The 19,031-nt window shown below is 39.7% G+C and overlaps 1 protein-coding gene across 1 annotated transcript; it reads right to left on the reverse strand.

Annotated features, from left to right (window-relative positions):
- Nucleotides 1-6,106: 6,106 nt before the first annotated feature.
- LOC126374726 (uncharacterized) lies at nucleotides 6,107-17,360 on the reverse strand. The gene is made up of 3 exons (XM_050021460.1): nucleotides 16,561-17,360; nucleotides 7,532-7,762; nucleotides 6,107-6,382 (listed from the first exon to the last, which is right to left on the reverse strand). The coding sequence occupies exons 1-3, from the start codon at nucleotides 17,317-17,319 to the stop codon at nucleotides 6,206-6,208; spliced, it is 1,167 nt and encodes a 388-aa protein (XP_049877417.1). The 5' UTR covers nucleotides 17,320-17,360; the 3' UTR covers nucleotides 6,107-6,205.
- Between the last annotated feature and the right edge of the window lie 1,671 nt (nucleotides 17,361-19,031).

Here is a 19,031-nt window from a genome sequence, read left to right on the forward strand (position 1 = left end):
TACATAACATAAACAGCCTATATACGTCCCACTGCTGGGCACAGGCCTCCCCTCAATCAACCGGAGGGGGTATGGAGCATACTCCACCACGCTGCACCAATGCGGGTTGGTGGAGGTGTTTTTACGGCTAATAGCCGGGACTAACGGCTTAACGTGCCCTCCGAAGCACGGAATCATCTTAATTTTTCGGACAATCAGGTGATTCAAGCCTGAAGAGTCCTTACCAAACAAAGGACAGTCTCACAAAGTGATTTCGACAATGTCCCCATCGGGAGTCGAACCCGGACCTCCAGATAGTGAGCCTAACGCTCTAACCACTAGACCACGGAGGCTGTTCAGATGTTTGAATAAATAAAATTTATTATTATTAATATCTTGTGTTTACAGGCAGAAAGTAGACAGCATCGACAACCTTGAAGTAAGTATATAATTAAGTAGCCATATTATTTAAGAATATGTACATCCTTAACGTCCAGAAGTTCAGGAAATATCCAGAAAGTTTATGACTGACCTTCGGTTCTTGTTCACTGTAAAATTGCTGTTTTTTTAACTGACTTATAAATTTATTGTTCAATTGACTCGATATTTGATTGTCTACCTCTTTAGGTTGTTCGGGCGCGAGTTTAGGCAGTACTTGTGTATGTAAGGTAAAGGTATACAGAGTGTCCCTTTTTTTTCACCAAAAAAAAAGAAAGAAAAAAGTCGAGAGGAGTGGAAAAATGAAAGGGAGGCCTTTGCCCAGCAGTGGGATCGTATAGGCTAAATAAGATAAGATAAGAAAGGCTACCAGAAACATCCCCGTGTTCAACGATTACGGATTAGGAGATATAACAAAAAAAATCATGTCTATCGCTATTTAGCTGCTACATAACATAAACAGACTATATACGTCTCACTGGTGGGCACAGGCCTCCCCTCAATCGACCGGAGGGGGTGTGGAGCATACTCCACCACGGTGCTCCACTAATTAGTTTCATGGAGGCGTTTGAGTCAGTAGCCCGGGGCTCCCGAAGCACGGAATAATAATGTTTCAGGTCAGGACAGTCTCATGAAGTAATATCGACAATGTCCCCATCGGGAATCGGACCAGGACCTCCAGATCGTGAGCCTAGCGCTCTAACCACTGGATCATGGAAGCTGTTTTAATTTTACTGCTATCTCTTTCTTGTTTATTCTTTTAGGTAAGTATTTTACTTCAGAGCTACTCTAAAGAATGTGGCCATTTGCGAAAAAAATAATACAGGAAATCCAACCTAAATACGTAAGTATATAATATATGTACATAGCAGAAAAATAATCTCCTGAAGTAGGTACCTACGGCCAACATAGGTAGTGTTCTAAGTTACCTACCTATTAATAATTCTAATCCTATGAATGTCAGCCCTGGGTTGATCCATTTCAGTCATGCACCTGCGGCGCGTGCGCAGCCGGCGTAATGGCCGTAATGCTCCACTACCAGGAAATCTCACATCTATACTCATATTGAAGGAAAAATATTTAAAACGTTTACGTACGTAAATACATTATATTATATTATTTGTATAACATAAACAGCCTATATAAGTCCCACTACTGGGCGCAGGCCTCCCCTCAATCAACCAGAAGGGTATGGAGCAGCGTGGTGGAGTATGCTCCATACTATTTTTATACAACAGACAGCGTAAATAACCTACATACCTATAAGTATACGCACGGGCCTCCGCTTGTAGATCGTAAGGAGTACAGAGCATATTTCAATCCGACGAAGTAAGAGTCCCTATGTCGATGATTGAAACGCTTTGTTTCATGATAGGAAATCAGGAAACACAACGCGTTGAACTATTTGAACGCCTATCGTTTTATTTTAGCTATTGTTATAGTGAATGCAACGCCTAGTAATATAAGTAAAGCAATCACTGTACTGCGTGTCCATTTATTACCAGGCGCTAAAACTCGACTTAATTATAGTTATAACGTAGTTATAATAACATTTCGTTAGTCGTTTATGAACGAATGGTAAGTACATAGTGTCTTTGCCGCGTCCAGAACTGTCATTCGACTCATTTAAAAAGAGCTCTTATTAGATTCGCACCGCAGTCCCGAACTGGTTGAGGTACGAAACGACTGAGCATCCGCTTTCCCGGCTCATTCTCTCTCTATTTGTCTGGCTTCGTAGGGACATTTTGTGCTTAGGGAACTTACTCCTTACTTACTAACAAAGAGTGGACTTGAACCCGCAGTTTTTGACAAGCCGGGACGAGCGTATTAACCATTAACCATTACACCACCTCCCGTCAGAATTATTCGGTCTAATTTACTCTTTGTAGGTACGTAGGAAAACGTCCAAGAATCTACCAACATTAGTTTACTGTATAAATCGATCCATTCCAATACTTTCTTCCACCCAAATCCATTAGGTCCGATGCATCGGGTAAAGGTATAAACTGTATGGCAAAATCATAGCCCCGCCCACCGATGGGCCAGATCAGAGGGTCTTTCCTTTTCGGCTGATAAGAAAATGACAGGCATAACTTAAAATAAAAGAAAAAAGTGTCTACAGGAGGTAGCACCAATATTTTGACAAGATGATTATGATTTTGATGTTTTTTTAACTAAACATTAATGTGTGTATATTTTAATGTTGTTTTTTGTTGTTGTAATGTGGAGGAAGCAAGAGTGTGTCAGAATCGAAGCAAATGGATTCTATAGTCTCTGCTTACCCCGGTGGGAAATAGGCGTGAGTTTATGTATGTATGTTTAATGTTGTAAATGTATATGTGTGTCGAAGGTTTTACCTAAATAAACTTTTTTATTATTATTATTTTAAGATGATTATACAGGGCTTTTACCGCGTTATATCTGTTATGTGACTACTCACATAACAGATATAACGCGAAGTGACGAATCTACATTCGTCACTTGGTCGAAGATGCGGGATATAAAAATACAAAATAAAAAACTGTTCATCTCTATAGTATAACACCTTTTATTTACGTCATTATGAACTCGTGGAATGATAGAATCTATTAATAAGAGTACCCAATAATGGCAGTTATATCTAAGGTGTATAGTCAATTCACAAATTTTAAAATTAATTACAATTTAATTATTAGAATTCTTTATTAGCTATACAATAAAATTCACCCGACCACTGCTGAACTTTTATTGTTTCATTTACCTGTATTTACAGGGCTCGAAATATGATATTGGGTAGTTTCCTAGGTCAAAGATAAATTATGAAATTCTAATTGCTTTTTCGTACAAACTCCACAGTAATTTCGTGTTTTGACTAGTTGGAAACTACCCTATTATCGCGATAAATTATATAAATATGTCGAATTTATTAATAGCTCGAGGTTGCGCTATCGTTACACTTTCAAACCCTTGGCGGAGACACGTTGACCCTGACTAAACGTCCCGAATGGAGGGCTTTGCTTCACACATGACTTTGAACATCAACGTCGCTTAGAGCTTGACGCCAAACGCGATGAATTGAAAGCCCGACTACTTACGGCGATCAATTATACAGATCTAAATGGTGTGTTCATATGCCCGCTATGTGCGAGGATCTTTTCCAATAAGATTGGCTTGGATACCAGGCACATGCGAGCACATGAACGTGGGAGTTGAAGCAGTCGCCGTAGCCGAAATCAGCAGGATCATATCATTATCATCATAGGTTTGTGTTCCGGTAAGGGACCTTGGATAAACGATATAACGCTAGGGAGATGATGAGGTTTGCATTCGACCACAATTTTACTTGATGGTACGTGAAGATGTGCTCTAAGGTGAACATTAGAGGTATATTTACCTAATAAATTCGTCATGTCTTATTAAAGTGTCCAATATTTGCCTCTTTCCCCTGACTCTTACTAGTACTTCCCCATTAGTAACCCTTTCTGTCCAACTAATTCCTTCCATCACCACATATCAAAGGCCTCGAGTCTCTCTCTGTCTTTAGTAAACGCCTATTCGTTCTTAATTTTGAAGAAGAGTGAACAAGCAGGGTAAAAGCAGTGGGTACAGTCGGTCCTTTGTTTAATTGTAGACAAATATGAAAGAAAAATTTTATCTAATATTCGAACCCTGACTTAACAATAATTATTATTAAAATAAATCACAAAGTTATATCATACTACTACACTATATCACACATGAAATCGGAATTTGGACATAAAATTAATCTGTCAGCTGATTTTACAAAAATAATCACATTATTATAAACTACTTTGAATGGGAAACAATCTTGGTAGGTAACGATTTCTTTTAAATATATTAAATTATTTGAACAAATTGTTTGTACTTCAGGTCAACGCACACACAGCTGGGAGAACGGGACAAGTGGACGTAGGGTTGCCACTGTTTTTAATGAGAATATAGTTTTTTTTTTGCAATTGGCTAATAGATATTACATAGAATTTTAAGAAAATGCAAGAAAATATAAAGTACCTTAATATATTTTTCACTTACTTATTTAAGATTAGGAGGGAACCGTGGGGTGTATTCAAAACTTAAGATGTATTTCGCCTTGATTCACTCACATGCAGACGATTCAGTAGGAAAATTAATACATCAATAAAAAATACAGTAGGTGCTTGTAGAATACATAGAACAATTTACTAAAATAAAGATATGATACTATGTATATAATCAGTACAGGTGACAACCCTAAATCGACGAAAGTACAAGATGTTGTGTTGAACCGCTTTTCCCGATTTCCCGGCTGTGTGTGGTACAGCAAGCATTAATCATAATAATACTAATGTTATAACATTTGTTAATTTATATAAAAAAGCCGTGAACGTGTAAAAACATTGTGAAAATTAATTTGTCACCGTAACAGATTGTCTTTTAGGTCGCGTTCACCCATTATCTACTGAAATAATTATACTTAAGTTACCTAGTTCAATGATTGTACATACATCTAGCACGCGTTAATGAGTTTACACTAACACAATTATAAATTTTAAATGTCGTTTAGAAATAATTACCACAGAAGATAAAGTAAACAGTTTTAAATAATGAGTACTTACCTTAAAACGAATTGTAATTTCAATACGTAGTCAATCTCAAAAATAGCATAAGTTATAAAATCCAGTTAATACTTTCCTAAGCAAGTTTATTTCTGACTTAAATATTAATTATAATATGACCACTATTTGGTAGTCCATCACATAATTATATAAAGTGTTATGTTTATCAACTCGCTTATCTATTCGGTGATTCTATTATTTGTAACTTAAAATCTTAGTTCGCATTAGAGGTATGTTATGTGTGATTTCAATATTATGAGAATCGGTACTATAACTTCACATTATTATTATTTTACAGTTACTTACTCCATTTTATAACGTCAAATGACACGCAACCAACCTGGTCCACTATGATACGACCCACCAGCAAGCAACATACAATAGATGAAATACACCTGCCCTCGCGGCACAGCACTTATATCGCGGATTTTGACCAATAGTGGTACGACGTCTATCAACGTAGATAGCATTCTCTGTGTCTATTGGACGAAACCATAGACATAATTCTCAATGCGCACGGCACGGTAGCCATGCAGAGCCTGCAGTAGGTATTCCACTGAGTGATGGCGAGGCATCCAGAAAGAAGATAGCACACACTGCCGCTGATGAATCATAATCAACTATTCAAGGCACGAGACCATAAACGAACTTCAAGAAACACAGCAATAACGACCTTATGCTATTTTATTTTCATTTGCGTCACGCATTCATACTCCTCAGTAATATATTACCTACTGTACGAAATTATCCTTTTTATTTCTGCACCCGCGGCGTAGCACACGCGACGCGATTATTATCGTAGGTTTCGACTAACATAGACAGAATATAGATAATCATGTAGGTAATTTTGGAATCCCAGTACATAAGTAATCAATATCATAGTCAGTATTTATCGCGTCGCGTCTGCAATGCCACACGTGCGATCCAGGAGTAGACTACTCTCAAGTACACCGTGATATCCTTTACGTCCACTATGGGGTTATGAGAGCTGCAGAGTCTGCACGATTCACGCTATCGCGAGTAGCGCGATAGCTACCGCAAACTTCGAAAAAAATCTGTCTACGTACATTTATTTATTACTTTATTTAGTACATAAACGCAGCATGACTTTTGATCGAAGCTCGCGATGACATCCGTGCAAATTCTGCTAGGCATTCCCGCGCTATAGAAGACCTTGGTATTTGAGTGAGGTTTTATAAGACACCCCAACCGTCGCAGTCCTCGATGAGCTCGGCGAACCGCTTGGCGAACAGGTCGTTGCTGGGTATGATGAAGTTGCTCAGGTCGCCGTCGGTGCGCGGCGCGTGCTCGGCCTCCACCAGCACGATGGGCAGTAGCGCGATGCTCAGGAATATGGCGTATGGCATCATCTGGAGTTGGTAGACAGAGAGGAGCTTATTAACAAAGTCCTATTCTTCTTCTATCGTGTGGGTAGTGAGGCGAGACCAACATCATCGACCCTGGTTTCAAGGTTATTATTGAGCCGCCAAAGGCCTGTGACTTGGCTGATGTCACGACTATGTACTTACTTACAGTAAGTAGTAACCAGGACAAACATGCCTACTGAAGCTCGGAAATCGTATTATTAACCCTGTTTGCTGAGCAACGAGCCGGGGCGCGAGGTTTAGTGTGAAACAGCAAACAAAATCCCACACTTCAGCCCGTTTGGCTTTTTAAGAATGTCGAAAGTCAGAAGGTCACAGGGGGGTTGAATAGGTCATATCCAAGCAATTCATCATATAAAAGTAAGTGCGCAATGCAAACAAATGTCAAATAGCAATTTTGCTTTCTTAGATGAATTGCTTTGATGTGGCCTTTTTAACCCCCAGATCTACACAAGATAAAAATATTGCGTCAAGTGCAGTGTCGACGTATCAGCTAAGGGTTAGGGGTGAGGTCGATCATCCTCACAGCCCACACGAGAGATGGAATTACTTCTATAAAACTATCTATTACAGAAAAAGTTAACGTCGTGTCTTATAGGGAAGTCAAGGAATTGGCCTTTGATAGACTGGAATGATTAGAGAACCGGAGAGGAAATATGATTGGCCACCTGATACGACACGATTCATTTATAACAAACATTATAGAAGGAAAAATTTAAGGGAAGAGAGGAAGGGGTAGACCTAGGATAACATTTATGAAACAAATAAAAGAGAAGGTGCAGGTCGTGTCGTATCGGGAGGTGAAGGTTTTGGCGGGAAGAAGAGAGGAATGGCGGTTACTCCACCGACAAGAGCGCAGCTCTTAAATAGAGAGAGAGAGAGACTGGAATGGAAAATGCTACACCGACAAGAGCGTGGCTCTTAAATTGATGATGATAAACTTTCTATCTCTAGGATGCAAAGAACGATGATGACGTGAAGACAAGCCTGCTCCATCTCCCGTAAATGGAACCAGTGGAGCAGTTCAGTGTGAAATACGGAACAACACCGACACACACACACACACACACACAAAACAACAAAAACAGCAAGCACAACAGTTAACAGCTTATAAATAGTTGAATATCAACCAACCCGCTTCATCTCCTCATCGAACACCTCACGCGGATACACCTCGGTGACGTCAACATGCAGCCGTGTCAACGCGGCTGTCAGTTCCTCGTAGTAGTGGTCGAGCAGGCGCGCGTGATGCTGCTTACGGAAGGCGGCGTCGGTTGCCAGCAGCTCGAAGTACAGCAGGTCGGTGGCCACGCAGCCCACGTGGATCGTTTGGAAGTCCACCGGCATTGTGAGCACTTTATTGCCCTGTGGAGGGAAGTATATGGTTTATCAGACCAGTACATCAAAAACCCCCCCTCACCGTTTACTAATGATTTGTGGCTTTAAAATGCGGAGTGTCCGCTTGCTCATTGGTTTTGCTTATTGTATAATTATTATTGAACTAATTAAATAGTTACACAGAATGTCTACACTTTTTATATCTTAGCAATTCATTTCTATTTAGCCGGGTACATTGTAATTCGACATTTTATAACCTCCTTTTGGTTGATAGAGAGAGTTGGTTGCCTCACGTTTGCTATAAGATATATGGGTTTATCGGTTGAGTAACAATTTGTTCTGAATGGTTCGAAATATACCGGTTTGAGGGCCTTGGTACGATAATTATAATATTCTTATGACTGCCTATGTGCTGTCTGACATGTCTCAAATTCGAGTCCCATATACTTAGTAGTGATGTGTCGGATCGTTAAAAATGTACTTATATCCGCGGATACGGATACGGATCTTTATTTTCTTAAAAAAAAAGATTGAAGTTTTAGTTATTTCATTGTTATAAGAGTGATATTTTATCTTGCTTTCATTATTATAGATCTATCTATCTAAATTTTTGCAATATAAAGGTGCCAAATATTAATTTTTTAAGAAATAAAAACAAACGGAATGGAATTTTATAGTTTTTTATTTAATAATTCTACTTAATCACCTGAAAAAGATCCGTAAAAGATCCGCGTGAAAAGTAACGGACACGGATACGGATACGGATTTTTCTTTTATCTCGGATATCCGCGGATACGGATACGGATATTCGGAACATCACTAATACTTAGCTATAATTTATAAGTATAAATTCATGTTGCTTACTCTAATGGCATTAGGTGAGCCTATTTGTAACATGGGACTTAAACATAAATGGCGAGCAGCGATGTCCAGTTCCCGGAAATGTTCCCAAAGTGGGAATGTTTTTGTGCTCCACATGGATTCGAACCCGTGACGTACGGATCGTGAGATCAACGCTCAACCACTGGACGACAAAGGCCGCTACTTTACGAGTTTATTATCAAAATTTCGTGAATATTTTCAAGTTTATCTCAACCGGTAGTCGTCAATTGTCAACAAAATGATGGATTGAACCTTGGTTTTTGTATGGAGTATCTCGCTTCACTAAACTACGTGACGTTACCGTTTTTTTTTTTTTTTTTCCGTGACTTAAGTGCAAATGGCTTTGACTAGTTGGCCGGAAACGTTACCGTAGTTAGGAACATAAGTAGGTAACTGTACATAAACATTGTTGATGAAACTTGTACAATCATGAGCAATATAATGTACCCACTTTAGGACTCTGTCGCACTAACATATTTGACATTTAGTGAGACTTACAGTTCAATTTGTCAAAAAAGTTATGCTGATGCTGACCTCACCCCCTTTGGGTCTAACTTTAGTCTTAAATGGCCTTAAGCCGCCGAGGACTAAAGGGGAGGGAGCAAGAACTGTGTCTCGCTCGCACTTGCGCATTAGACGGCACACAGTAAGAATGCCAAACAAGCACTTCCTTAGGTGTCACATGGCTATAGATGTAAAATACCCGATGTAACCCTTTCACTGACAGAGACCATGGGTCATTGATGGTTCATAATAGGTAGTATGACACCTTGGATTCGGAACGTCCTTATACGTTCTGTCCTTGAAAGTGTTAAAACTTTTTGAAATGAAAATAATGAAAATGAAAATATTTTTATTTCACTTTACCAAGTAAATTCTAAGTTAGGGTTGATGACTCCTTTTAAGCATAAAAGCCTGTGTTAGGAGCCAACGCTCTTCCGTAGTAAACAAGTGAATATTTGTAAGATTAGGATAAGAGTGAGACATTAAATAATAAAAAAGAAAAAATAAAGAAATAATACAAAGAAAGTGAATCTTAACTTATGTTACAATTTTTAGTGATAGTACGAATATGTGTGTGTTTGTGTGTGTGTGTGTATGCGTGTGTGTGTGTGTATGTGTGTATGTGTGTGTGTGTGTGTGTGTGTGTGTGTGTGTGTGTGTGTGTGTGTGTGTGTGTGTGTGTGTGTTAATTATAAGTTAATGTGTTCGTTAGAAACGTAGTGCACTACTGATTAGCTTGCTATATGTTTATACTTATGTGTATAAGTGTAGATAGATGTATGTTATTTATTAGTAGATGTATTTTATTGTATTTATGTAGTAGTACCCATTACCGTGACCCATTATCAGACTTTAGAATTAAGATTACAACTTTAAGGTTGAGATTCGGATACCTACTAGGATAGCCCTACGACGACATCATTTTGGGATCGGAAACTGCAATGAAGAGCAAAGCAGTTTCCACTATCTAGTTAGGAGTTCTTCAGTTTCCTCATAATTTTTAATTAGAAGCCACTGCATCTGCATTTTTAAACACAATGTTGCCGTTTTAAACCCCAAATCGTTTTAAACTGTTGAAAACTCGCCTACAACAATAAAAGAACTGTGTTTTAAACTTCATTATGGACAATGTTTGGTCACCTGACATAATTCGTTTTAATTCGTTTATAGAATATCAATAGAAAGTACCCACGACGGACCATAAACATAAACTCACGCCCGTAATCCCTAATGGGGTGGGCAGAGCCACAAGTAATCAAAGACAACTTGCAGCCACTGTTGATACGATGTCGTAAGCTGGATATGATGAACCTTATGATGATAAGGGATCAGCCTATCGCCTATAACATTAGTCCATCATGTTAGAGGACACAATCCCTCTGTCGGTTTTTACGACATGCCCGGGAAGACAAGCAGCTGAACGTTTTCTATGTTTTTTATTTGCTCCCAGAACAGCATAGAAGCACCAACTAGAACAAAACACGCTAAGTCTATTATTATCAATAACAGCTGCATATTACGCATTCAAAATGTTTTACACAGTTCCTAGGTACTTACTTAAGTACTTCGTTATATCCCTACCTCGGTAAAGTCAAGGAAATTTAAGTAGTTATAATTATAATTAAGAAAAACATAGTCATCAACAGCGGCCGTTTTAAGCCGTAATTCATAATTCATAATCATTTACAAAACAAAACACAACAAAAACAAAACAAACAACAACACAAAACAACAAAATGGTACAAAATGGTTTCGGTTTTAAATGGTTATTTTCGTTTTAAACGAATTGGTTTAAATAGTTTTAAACCGGCCTTACATCTTATAATACACGTGACCCTATATTATGTTCTGTTATGATTCTTCTGTGGTCACATTTTTACCTGTGGTAAATTTTAGAAGGCTAACTGCTACAGAGCCCTGAAAAACTTATTCAAACAGAACCTTAACTTTTTTCTTATCTTTCAGCCGGTGACTTTGACACCGCCGCGCGCCGATCGAATCAACTAAGCGCGCCCTTGACCGACTTGCCGCCATTTTCCCTGGCGGGGTACCACAAAAAAAAAACAAAAGACCATCGCGCACCGTTTTCACCACAGCCGTGCTAACCCCAACCTAGTTTAAGAGACAATACATTGCAGTTTATCCCAAAAACGATTGTTAAACCGCGGAAAACGAGCAATGGTAAACGAATGCCGGCAGTTGATGTGGCATGATATTTTGTCGCGATAAGGTCGCAGCGACTGTGGATCAAGGCTGCAGTGATAAAGTGACGTAACGATACTCCTGCGCAGCTCACTGTACTACAAACTACTAGTGTCTATAACAAGGTGTTAAGGCCCAAAGTCATTTTTAAAATGCAATTGTTTAGCTATTCTGACTGGATATATGACCCGTAAGAGGATACAAGACACGGAAGGGACAGAAGTAGCGATTTTATTAGATTCTAAACGGCCTCAGTGGTCCAGTGGTTGAGCGTTGGGCTCACGATCCGGAGGTCCCGGGTTCAAATCCCGGTGGGGACATGTCACTAAAATCACTTTGTGATCCCTAGTTTGGTTAGAACATTACAGGCTGATCACCTGATTGTCTGAAAGATGATCCGTGCTTCAGAAGGCACGTTAAGCCGTTGGTCCCGGTTACTACTTTCTTATGTAGCTAAGGTAGTAGTCGTTACATGAGCCATGTCAGGGGCCTTTGATGGCTCAATAGTAACCCTGACACCAGGATTGATGGGGTTGGTACTCCACCTCACAACCCACACGATTGAAGATTAGATTCATATAATAATTTAGTCATTTCTTCTTCAGTCATTTACCTAATATTTAGTGTGGCCCAAGACGTTCATTTAACTGTGATGACGTGTGGCTCTGTCCACCCCTAAATGATAACGGGCGAGAGTTCGATCCATGTTGTTTTCATCTGTTTGTATCAAATATTATAATGTATTTAATAAAAATCAGTTTTGTGTGTCGCAAACGAGGTCCTGAACCGAATACCCGGGCACTCTCAGGGCTGTTGTCTAAAATGTTGTAAGTACCGGGTGAGAGCCCTTAGCGCTCACCACTTGTCCAGACAAATAGTTAATTCTATTATAATTCTAACGTACAACTAGTCACATAAAAAACAATGTTCTGTTTGTGTACTAGAGACTGTTACAAACATACCTACATAAACTCACACCCGTAATCCCTAATGGGGTCGGCAGACCCACAAGTAATCAAAGACAACTTGCAGCCACTGTTGATACGATCTGGGATATGATGAACCTTATGGTGATAAGGGATCAGCCTATCGCCAATAACATTAAAAAAAACTAACTATTAGCTTAAGAAGCATTTTTTGACGGGACCATTCATCATCACTGATGATTAAATGTGAACTACACATATGACAGCTAGGACAGCTGTTGAATGGGTGCTTCATATTATGATTATTTTCTAAATGTTTTCTTTTTGTTAGAAATTAAGACAATTATATTATGTAAGTTATGTACGCCGTAACTGTGATTTACATTAGATCTATGTATATAATAAGAGTTAATTAGTATTAATGCATAAATGTAAACCATGTGGCAGTACTAATTATACAAATAAATAAAACATTAGTCCATCATGTAAGGACACAATCCCTCTGTCGGATATAACGACATGCCCGGGAGGATAAGCAGCTGAACGTGTTCTATGTGTTTTTTTCGCTCCCAGAACAGCATAGAAGCACCAGACTGGTAGTAAGCTAATAGACTGATGAATGAATAATAAGTAGGTGATAAAAATTAAGGGCCCCTTACTGGTAACGTGCTACTGGCCCCGCGCCGGCGTGATCTGGTGCCTACTGCCTTGGGAGGTCACGGCCACAAAAATTATGTTTTGTAGATAACAAAGTAAACAAACTCAACAAATGAGTATCTATCTACCTACTTCTTGACGTCAAAGATGGCAAATGTTTATGTGAGCTTAACCTACGAAGATTACACTGCACCGAAATAACGCGTAAATTCGAATCCTTATTACCTAATTAATTTAAGTAAGTAGATAAAAACCTACTGCGTAGGTAAATACAAATAAGTACTTTTTATTGCACAAAGACAGAAACAATTAAAGAGGAAAAAGAGGCTCTAATACAAGACAATTGGCGGCCTTCACAACACATCATAAGGTGAATGCATACGAAAATAAGTTTGTAAACTTTTTTTTTTTGACGTGACTTATTGTAGATTTGCGGCAGATGGCATTAACTACTTGGCCGGACAAATGGGGAGTGCTGAAGGCTCTCACCCGGTACAACGTTTAAGACAACAGGCCTGAGGGTGCCCAGTTGGGCGCGAACCTCGGCTCAGGGCGTCGTCTGAGAGGAAAAATATTTGAAAGAATTAATCGACCCTAATGGGTCGATAGCGATAAGCGCTGAATGAGGGAAATCGTCGACCACGCCGGCGGGGTCGGTATCATTTTGTAAACAGAGACTAACAGGTATCATGGAAATGGCAGAAATTCGGTACCTACCTCATAGGTCCTACATATTCACACACCTAAACAACAGGCTCTGCACGGCAACCGAGCCGCGCGCGGCGCGTCTTATATCGAGCCTTTCAATCATACACTAGTCTACTATCTACGTGGATAATTGTCGATATGCCGCGGGGGCAAGTCTCAGTCCGAGGGAGTTTTTGGTTGTCCCTATCCATTCGGTAAGGTGATCTTTAGGCGATCTTTGTGCCAATTTTTATTTGTTGGGGTGTGAGGTAATTCAAGCTGCTCCACTGACATTAGGCAACCAAAAAACTAAGTCTAGGGCTCTACGCAGAGGTTTTTCTTGCTGGTTCTTTTCCCCGGCTATACAGGTTGTGAGAATTTACAATAGTTTTAAGCGGATGAGACATTCGTTATGTAAAAAAAACGACGATTGAAAGTGTAACTATGTTACCTACTGCATAAAGATATTTTTTGAAAATAGAGAAAAATAACAAAAGTCTATACCACCGTTCGGGGTTCACAAAATAGAGCGAGTAAAAAGTTTTTAACTGAAAATTTATTTTAATTAATAAAAAATAGTCTTTTACCAAAAAGACTCGTTCTTTCTTTTTTTTTCAAACATGGTCGTATTGGTGCAGAACGGGAAGTGTCCGATCCTTTGCAAATTCTTTATTTTATGAATTTTTATACTCTTAACTTTTGTTAAGAAATCACGGGCACTGCCGGTTGTAACTATACTACGCATATAAGTATAAGAGGGTAGATTAGTAAGTAATAAGTTTTATGTCGATACCTACATACTTACTTATTGCGAATGTGTCTTTATCTTGTAATAAATGTCATAGTCAAAAGCACAGTTTTACTGGTTCCCTGTGTAGGCCCCTAAATATAGCCTAGACTGTTCATTAACTTGGTAATTTTGTTATTAGTTAAGTTTATTTTTATCTAAAAAAACCTACCTCATTCCTTTCCATATTTAGATATTTACATAGTTTTATGTTAATTATACGTTTTGCATATACAAGTAAGATTTATAACTCTGAATAAAGGAAGTTGATACACTGGCTTGTGGTAGGAGGCAAACATAGCCGTGTTAGGTGGGTAGTTTCCTATCTATTTTTCTGAATGTAAATTAAAAGAATAACGCTTAATACGTGGTTTTCCCTTGGCGACATCATGCACTTATGTATCTACTTATAAAGAGATATATTTTGTAAGTTTGTGAGTTTGTTTGTAGGTGTACCTACCATATGAAACGCAAACGGAATAAAGTTTTTGATCTCATTTGAGTAATCTCTGAAACTAGTCAACTGCTTTTGAAAATTCGTTCACCAGTAGAAAGCTACATTATTCCCGAGTGTTATGGACTATATTTGTGTCCACGACGGGCAGAGTCGCGAACCGAAAGCTAGTTTTTTATTTATCATCTACATAGCAGCCTACGGACTTAGTATTATTGTTTAGGTATTTATTTTATTCACGTTGGTCTAACATAAAGCTCGGTGAGGTGTTATTTAGTTTATCTTGCGACGGATGTACCTCTGACTACCCCAATTGGGATATAGTCGTGAGCTTATGTTGTTGTGAATATACTCTACATATAGAGACACAGGAAAGAGAGGAAAGAGATATTACGAGGCCCCATGAGCCGCACGCTTACCAATGGGTATACCTAATACTCTTTTCACGAGCATTAATATTGTATAGGTACACTTTGCTACCATGTCACATTAACTTTTTTGACAAATTGAACTGTAAGTCTCACTAAATGTCAAATATGTTAGTGCGACAGAGTCCTAAAGTGGGTACATTATATCGCTCATGACTGTAAGTACCTTCATATTCGAAGCGAAGCATGTGCTACGCGCGTATAAAGGTGAACGCGCACTAAACACACCGCAGAACCCGCAAGTGTTGACGTAATCGCATGGTGCGGCAAAATGCGTGTCGTGCGGCGCGGATAGGTGCGCGACGTTGCATGTATACGATTTCATACAAAGATTTATAATCTTATCACATAAGTAATAACGCATGCGGCATACAGCGTGAGAGGCATATGCCTTATAATATTTGTATCCGACGTAACTCTTCTCGTGTCTGTCTATATGCATTAAAACAAAGGATGCAATGACGTCTAAAACAAATAATAATGTTTAATTTGTTAAGTTATGCAAACAAACAATTTTCCCGGATATAACCACCACTGTGCTCTGAAACTCTCATTATCGTAAGACTTAGATGGAATTACAAGAACTATAATAATTACAAGACCTTTGCCCAGCAGTGGGAATTTATAGACTAGGTTAGTAGCTATATCTATTTACTTCCTCGATATTTTTTTCCATAAGTATATCAACAATCTATCTACTCAGCCTGTATCCACCCACTGCCGGGTATAGCTCCTCTCTTTCACGCCATCTTTTTTCCACCTCATCATCATCAGCCCATTAACGTCCCCACTGCTGGGGCACGGGCCTTCCCTATGGATGGGTAGGGAGATCGGGCCTTAAACCATCACGCGGGCCCAGTGCGGATTGATGATTATTAACGACTGCTAATGCAGCCGGGACCAACGGCTTAACGTGCCTTCCGAAGCACGGAGGAGCTCGAGATGATTTATTTTTTTGTGGTCACCCATCCAATGACCGGCCTTTGCTAAAGTTGCTTTACTTCAACAATCGCAGACCGAGCGCGTTAACCCTTGAGCCACCGAGCCCCTCAACTTTGCCACCTACCCGACATTAAATTTATTTTTAAAAAGATACAGCATACCTTTTGTTAATTCATACCTAGGTAATCATAACATAGGTCATAAATAACAATCAATCATATCTTCATTCATCCGTAACATGCTTATAATATGACGACTTACTATAGGAGATACCTAATCATATTAAAATTCTTCAAATCAAATTCTTCTTCAGCTACCTTCTTTTGCCTAAAACATACATTATAAAAGCCACTCACCTTCCGTTTGTACATGAGGTTACTGGTTCTGTAATCGCCATGTAGTAAAACTTTCGCAATCAAAGGCCTCTTGAACTTGGTATTCATATCCTCGCCCAGGTCCTGGACACTCTTGAGGAACCGCCCTCTCAGGTCCTCCCTTATGAACCCGATACAGTTCTTTATCATCCTCGCCCAGTACTCTTTACCCACTTCAGTCGTCTCTGGTATCTGGTACACCAGATGTTCACAAGCCTTCTCAAAATCTTCAGGCTTTTCCTTCTGATAAGCGAACGACAGAGCGTGGAATTTAGCTAGTGTTTCAACGGTGCTGGCCGCGTGTTCCCAGTCCACCGGCTCGAACCTGCTGTAGGACCCGTACCCTCGCGCCACCAAGTTCTCCATTATAACCGCCTCTTGGAACTCTTTAGTGCTGCAACCGTAATATTTAGGGTAGGACAACAAATCGTCGCCGGTGATGCCGTGTCTCGACTGTAAGTCCTCGTACGTCTTCGCGAGTTTAGTATAGAAGTAGTCCTCGAGGTGGTACAAGCGACCAACGTTCATGACTTCGCGCATCGTCTTCCCGACAATAGCCACCTTCGCGAACAGGTTCATGTCTTTTCTATTGGGGAATATGAGGTCGATGAGGTACAGCGCCGAGGTGTAGTTGGCGCCGCCGCTGGTAATGGCTTTGATCTGCACTTCATGCTCCTCGAAGTCTTGTTCGCGAGCGATTTTCACGATTAGATCGCGCAGAATGGTCTCAGCGTCCGCCATGTTGCGCGCCCGGTGTACAACTGCGCGCGCGCCGATCTATTGCGGGATTGTGTAACGATTGTTTGACAGTTCGACGCAGCTCCGTTCTGCTGTAGGTCAACGTTAGATGTAGGCCGGCTGCCAAAATAAAGTGATGAATGACCGGCGATGTTCGTATTTGGAATCATTATTTATTTATAAGTAATTTGTGAGTAGAGAGAAGGTCCCGCAATGGATATTAATACCTTGAAATATAGCGGAATGGAGTTTAGGTACTTACCTAGTTATGTTTATATTCTTTACTCCTATTTCAGTAGAGAAATCAGAAATTATTCTCCCCATCTTGCATGTATTCGTTAAGGCGAGGTGTTATGTACGCCTAACATCCTGATGTAAGAAAGTTTACAGTCCGCAAAACAAACCACGCCATAGTAATGGGGTGCGAGAATGGCGCCTCTCCGCGTGACGTATGTGTTATTTACTTATAAGTAAAGTTACTTCCCTAAAATGTACTCTAATAGCTACTAATAATAAATGCGTAGGGATATGACGAACCCATCGCCTCATTCTTCAGCGAACCTGGTTGTTTCTGAGCGGTCAGTTTCCGCTGGCTAGCTGGCAAGCCACGAACCACCGGAAACAACAGAAAGCACGCGGACCTGATATCCCCCGAGAGTCGGCCAGGCCCTCCGTCTCAGGCTTACCTTCATTGACCGGCCGGAGTGGCCCCATGGGGGGCCGCAGGACCGTCACCTATGGCTTGCTTTGGTTTCAGCAGGGGCATCATTAGGTAGCTGACGAGGAGTAGATGTATATTCTATACACCTCTGCCTACCCCTTCGGAGACGCAAGCGTGATGCGTTATGTTAGTAGTAGGATAGTCTGAAATGCATTTAATAACAGTAAAAACCCTTTCGTAAACTTAATTCACCTGAGCTAATTCACCTAGGTGCATTAAACAAACTTTTAGTTATCTTTAATCACCTGCAAACTAAGGGGTTCTCGGGATTAGTCCGAACACAACATACATACATACATACATAAACTCACGCCTATTTCCCACCGGGGTAAGCAGAGACAAACACAAACTTTTTGACGAAGCTTTTGTTGATTTCTTTGACAGTTGTTTCTTTGACTGCTTTTAATTAATACATTTTTGACGAAACCAGAGGTGGACGTCTAGTCTTCTTTTTCATTATTAAATAAATATAAACTAACTTCCTCTTAATATTATATAGTTATTACAATGCAGTTTAGGTACCTAGCAAGCCTTGCAAATGCAGCACTCGATTATCAACTTGTCCGTAACATTGAAAGTGCAATGAACGAACTACGTAATAATAGATGTTTTCATAGAGCTCAATGCCGTGGTTTATCTAGGCACGTGTATAGGGTGATTGAGTCATTACGTACTTCCCTTTGTGTTGCATAGCGTTTTAGTTGCTGTATGAACAGTCACGTGCAGTTGTTCCCACTTCGAGAATGTTCCCAGCAGTAAAAAGGCGAAAAACCTAAAGCTTTGTTACTTAACTTTTAGGCAGATAAGACCGGAGTACAAGAAAGAACATTTTGAAAAACAAAATCAGCATTTTTATTAGTTTTTACAACGGACAACATTCAAATTGGAAACATTTCCGGGAACGGTAGATAATCATTTGCACAATTTTAAACATCAATAGGTACTTTTTCTCTCGAGTGGGTTGTAAGACCAATTACCGAGCTCACCAACCTAC

The sequence above is a fragment of the Pectinophora gossypiella genome, chromosome 17 (assembly GCF_024362695.1).
Source record: "Pectinophora gossypiella chromosome 17, ilPecGoss1.1, whole genome shotgun sequence".
NCBI classification, from domain to species: Eukaryota; Metazoa; Arthropoda; class Insecta; order Lepidoptera; family Gelechiidae; genus Pectinophora; species Pectinophora gossypiella.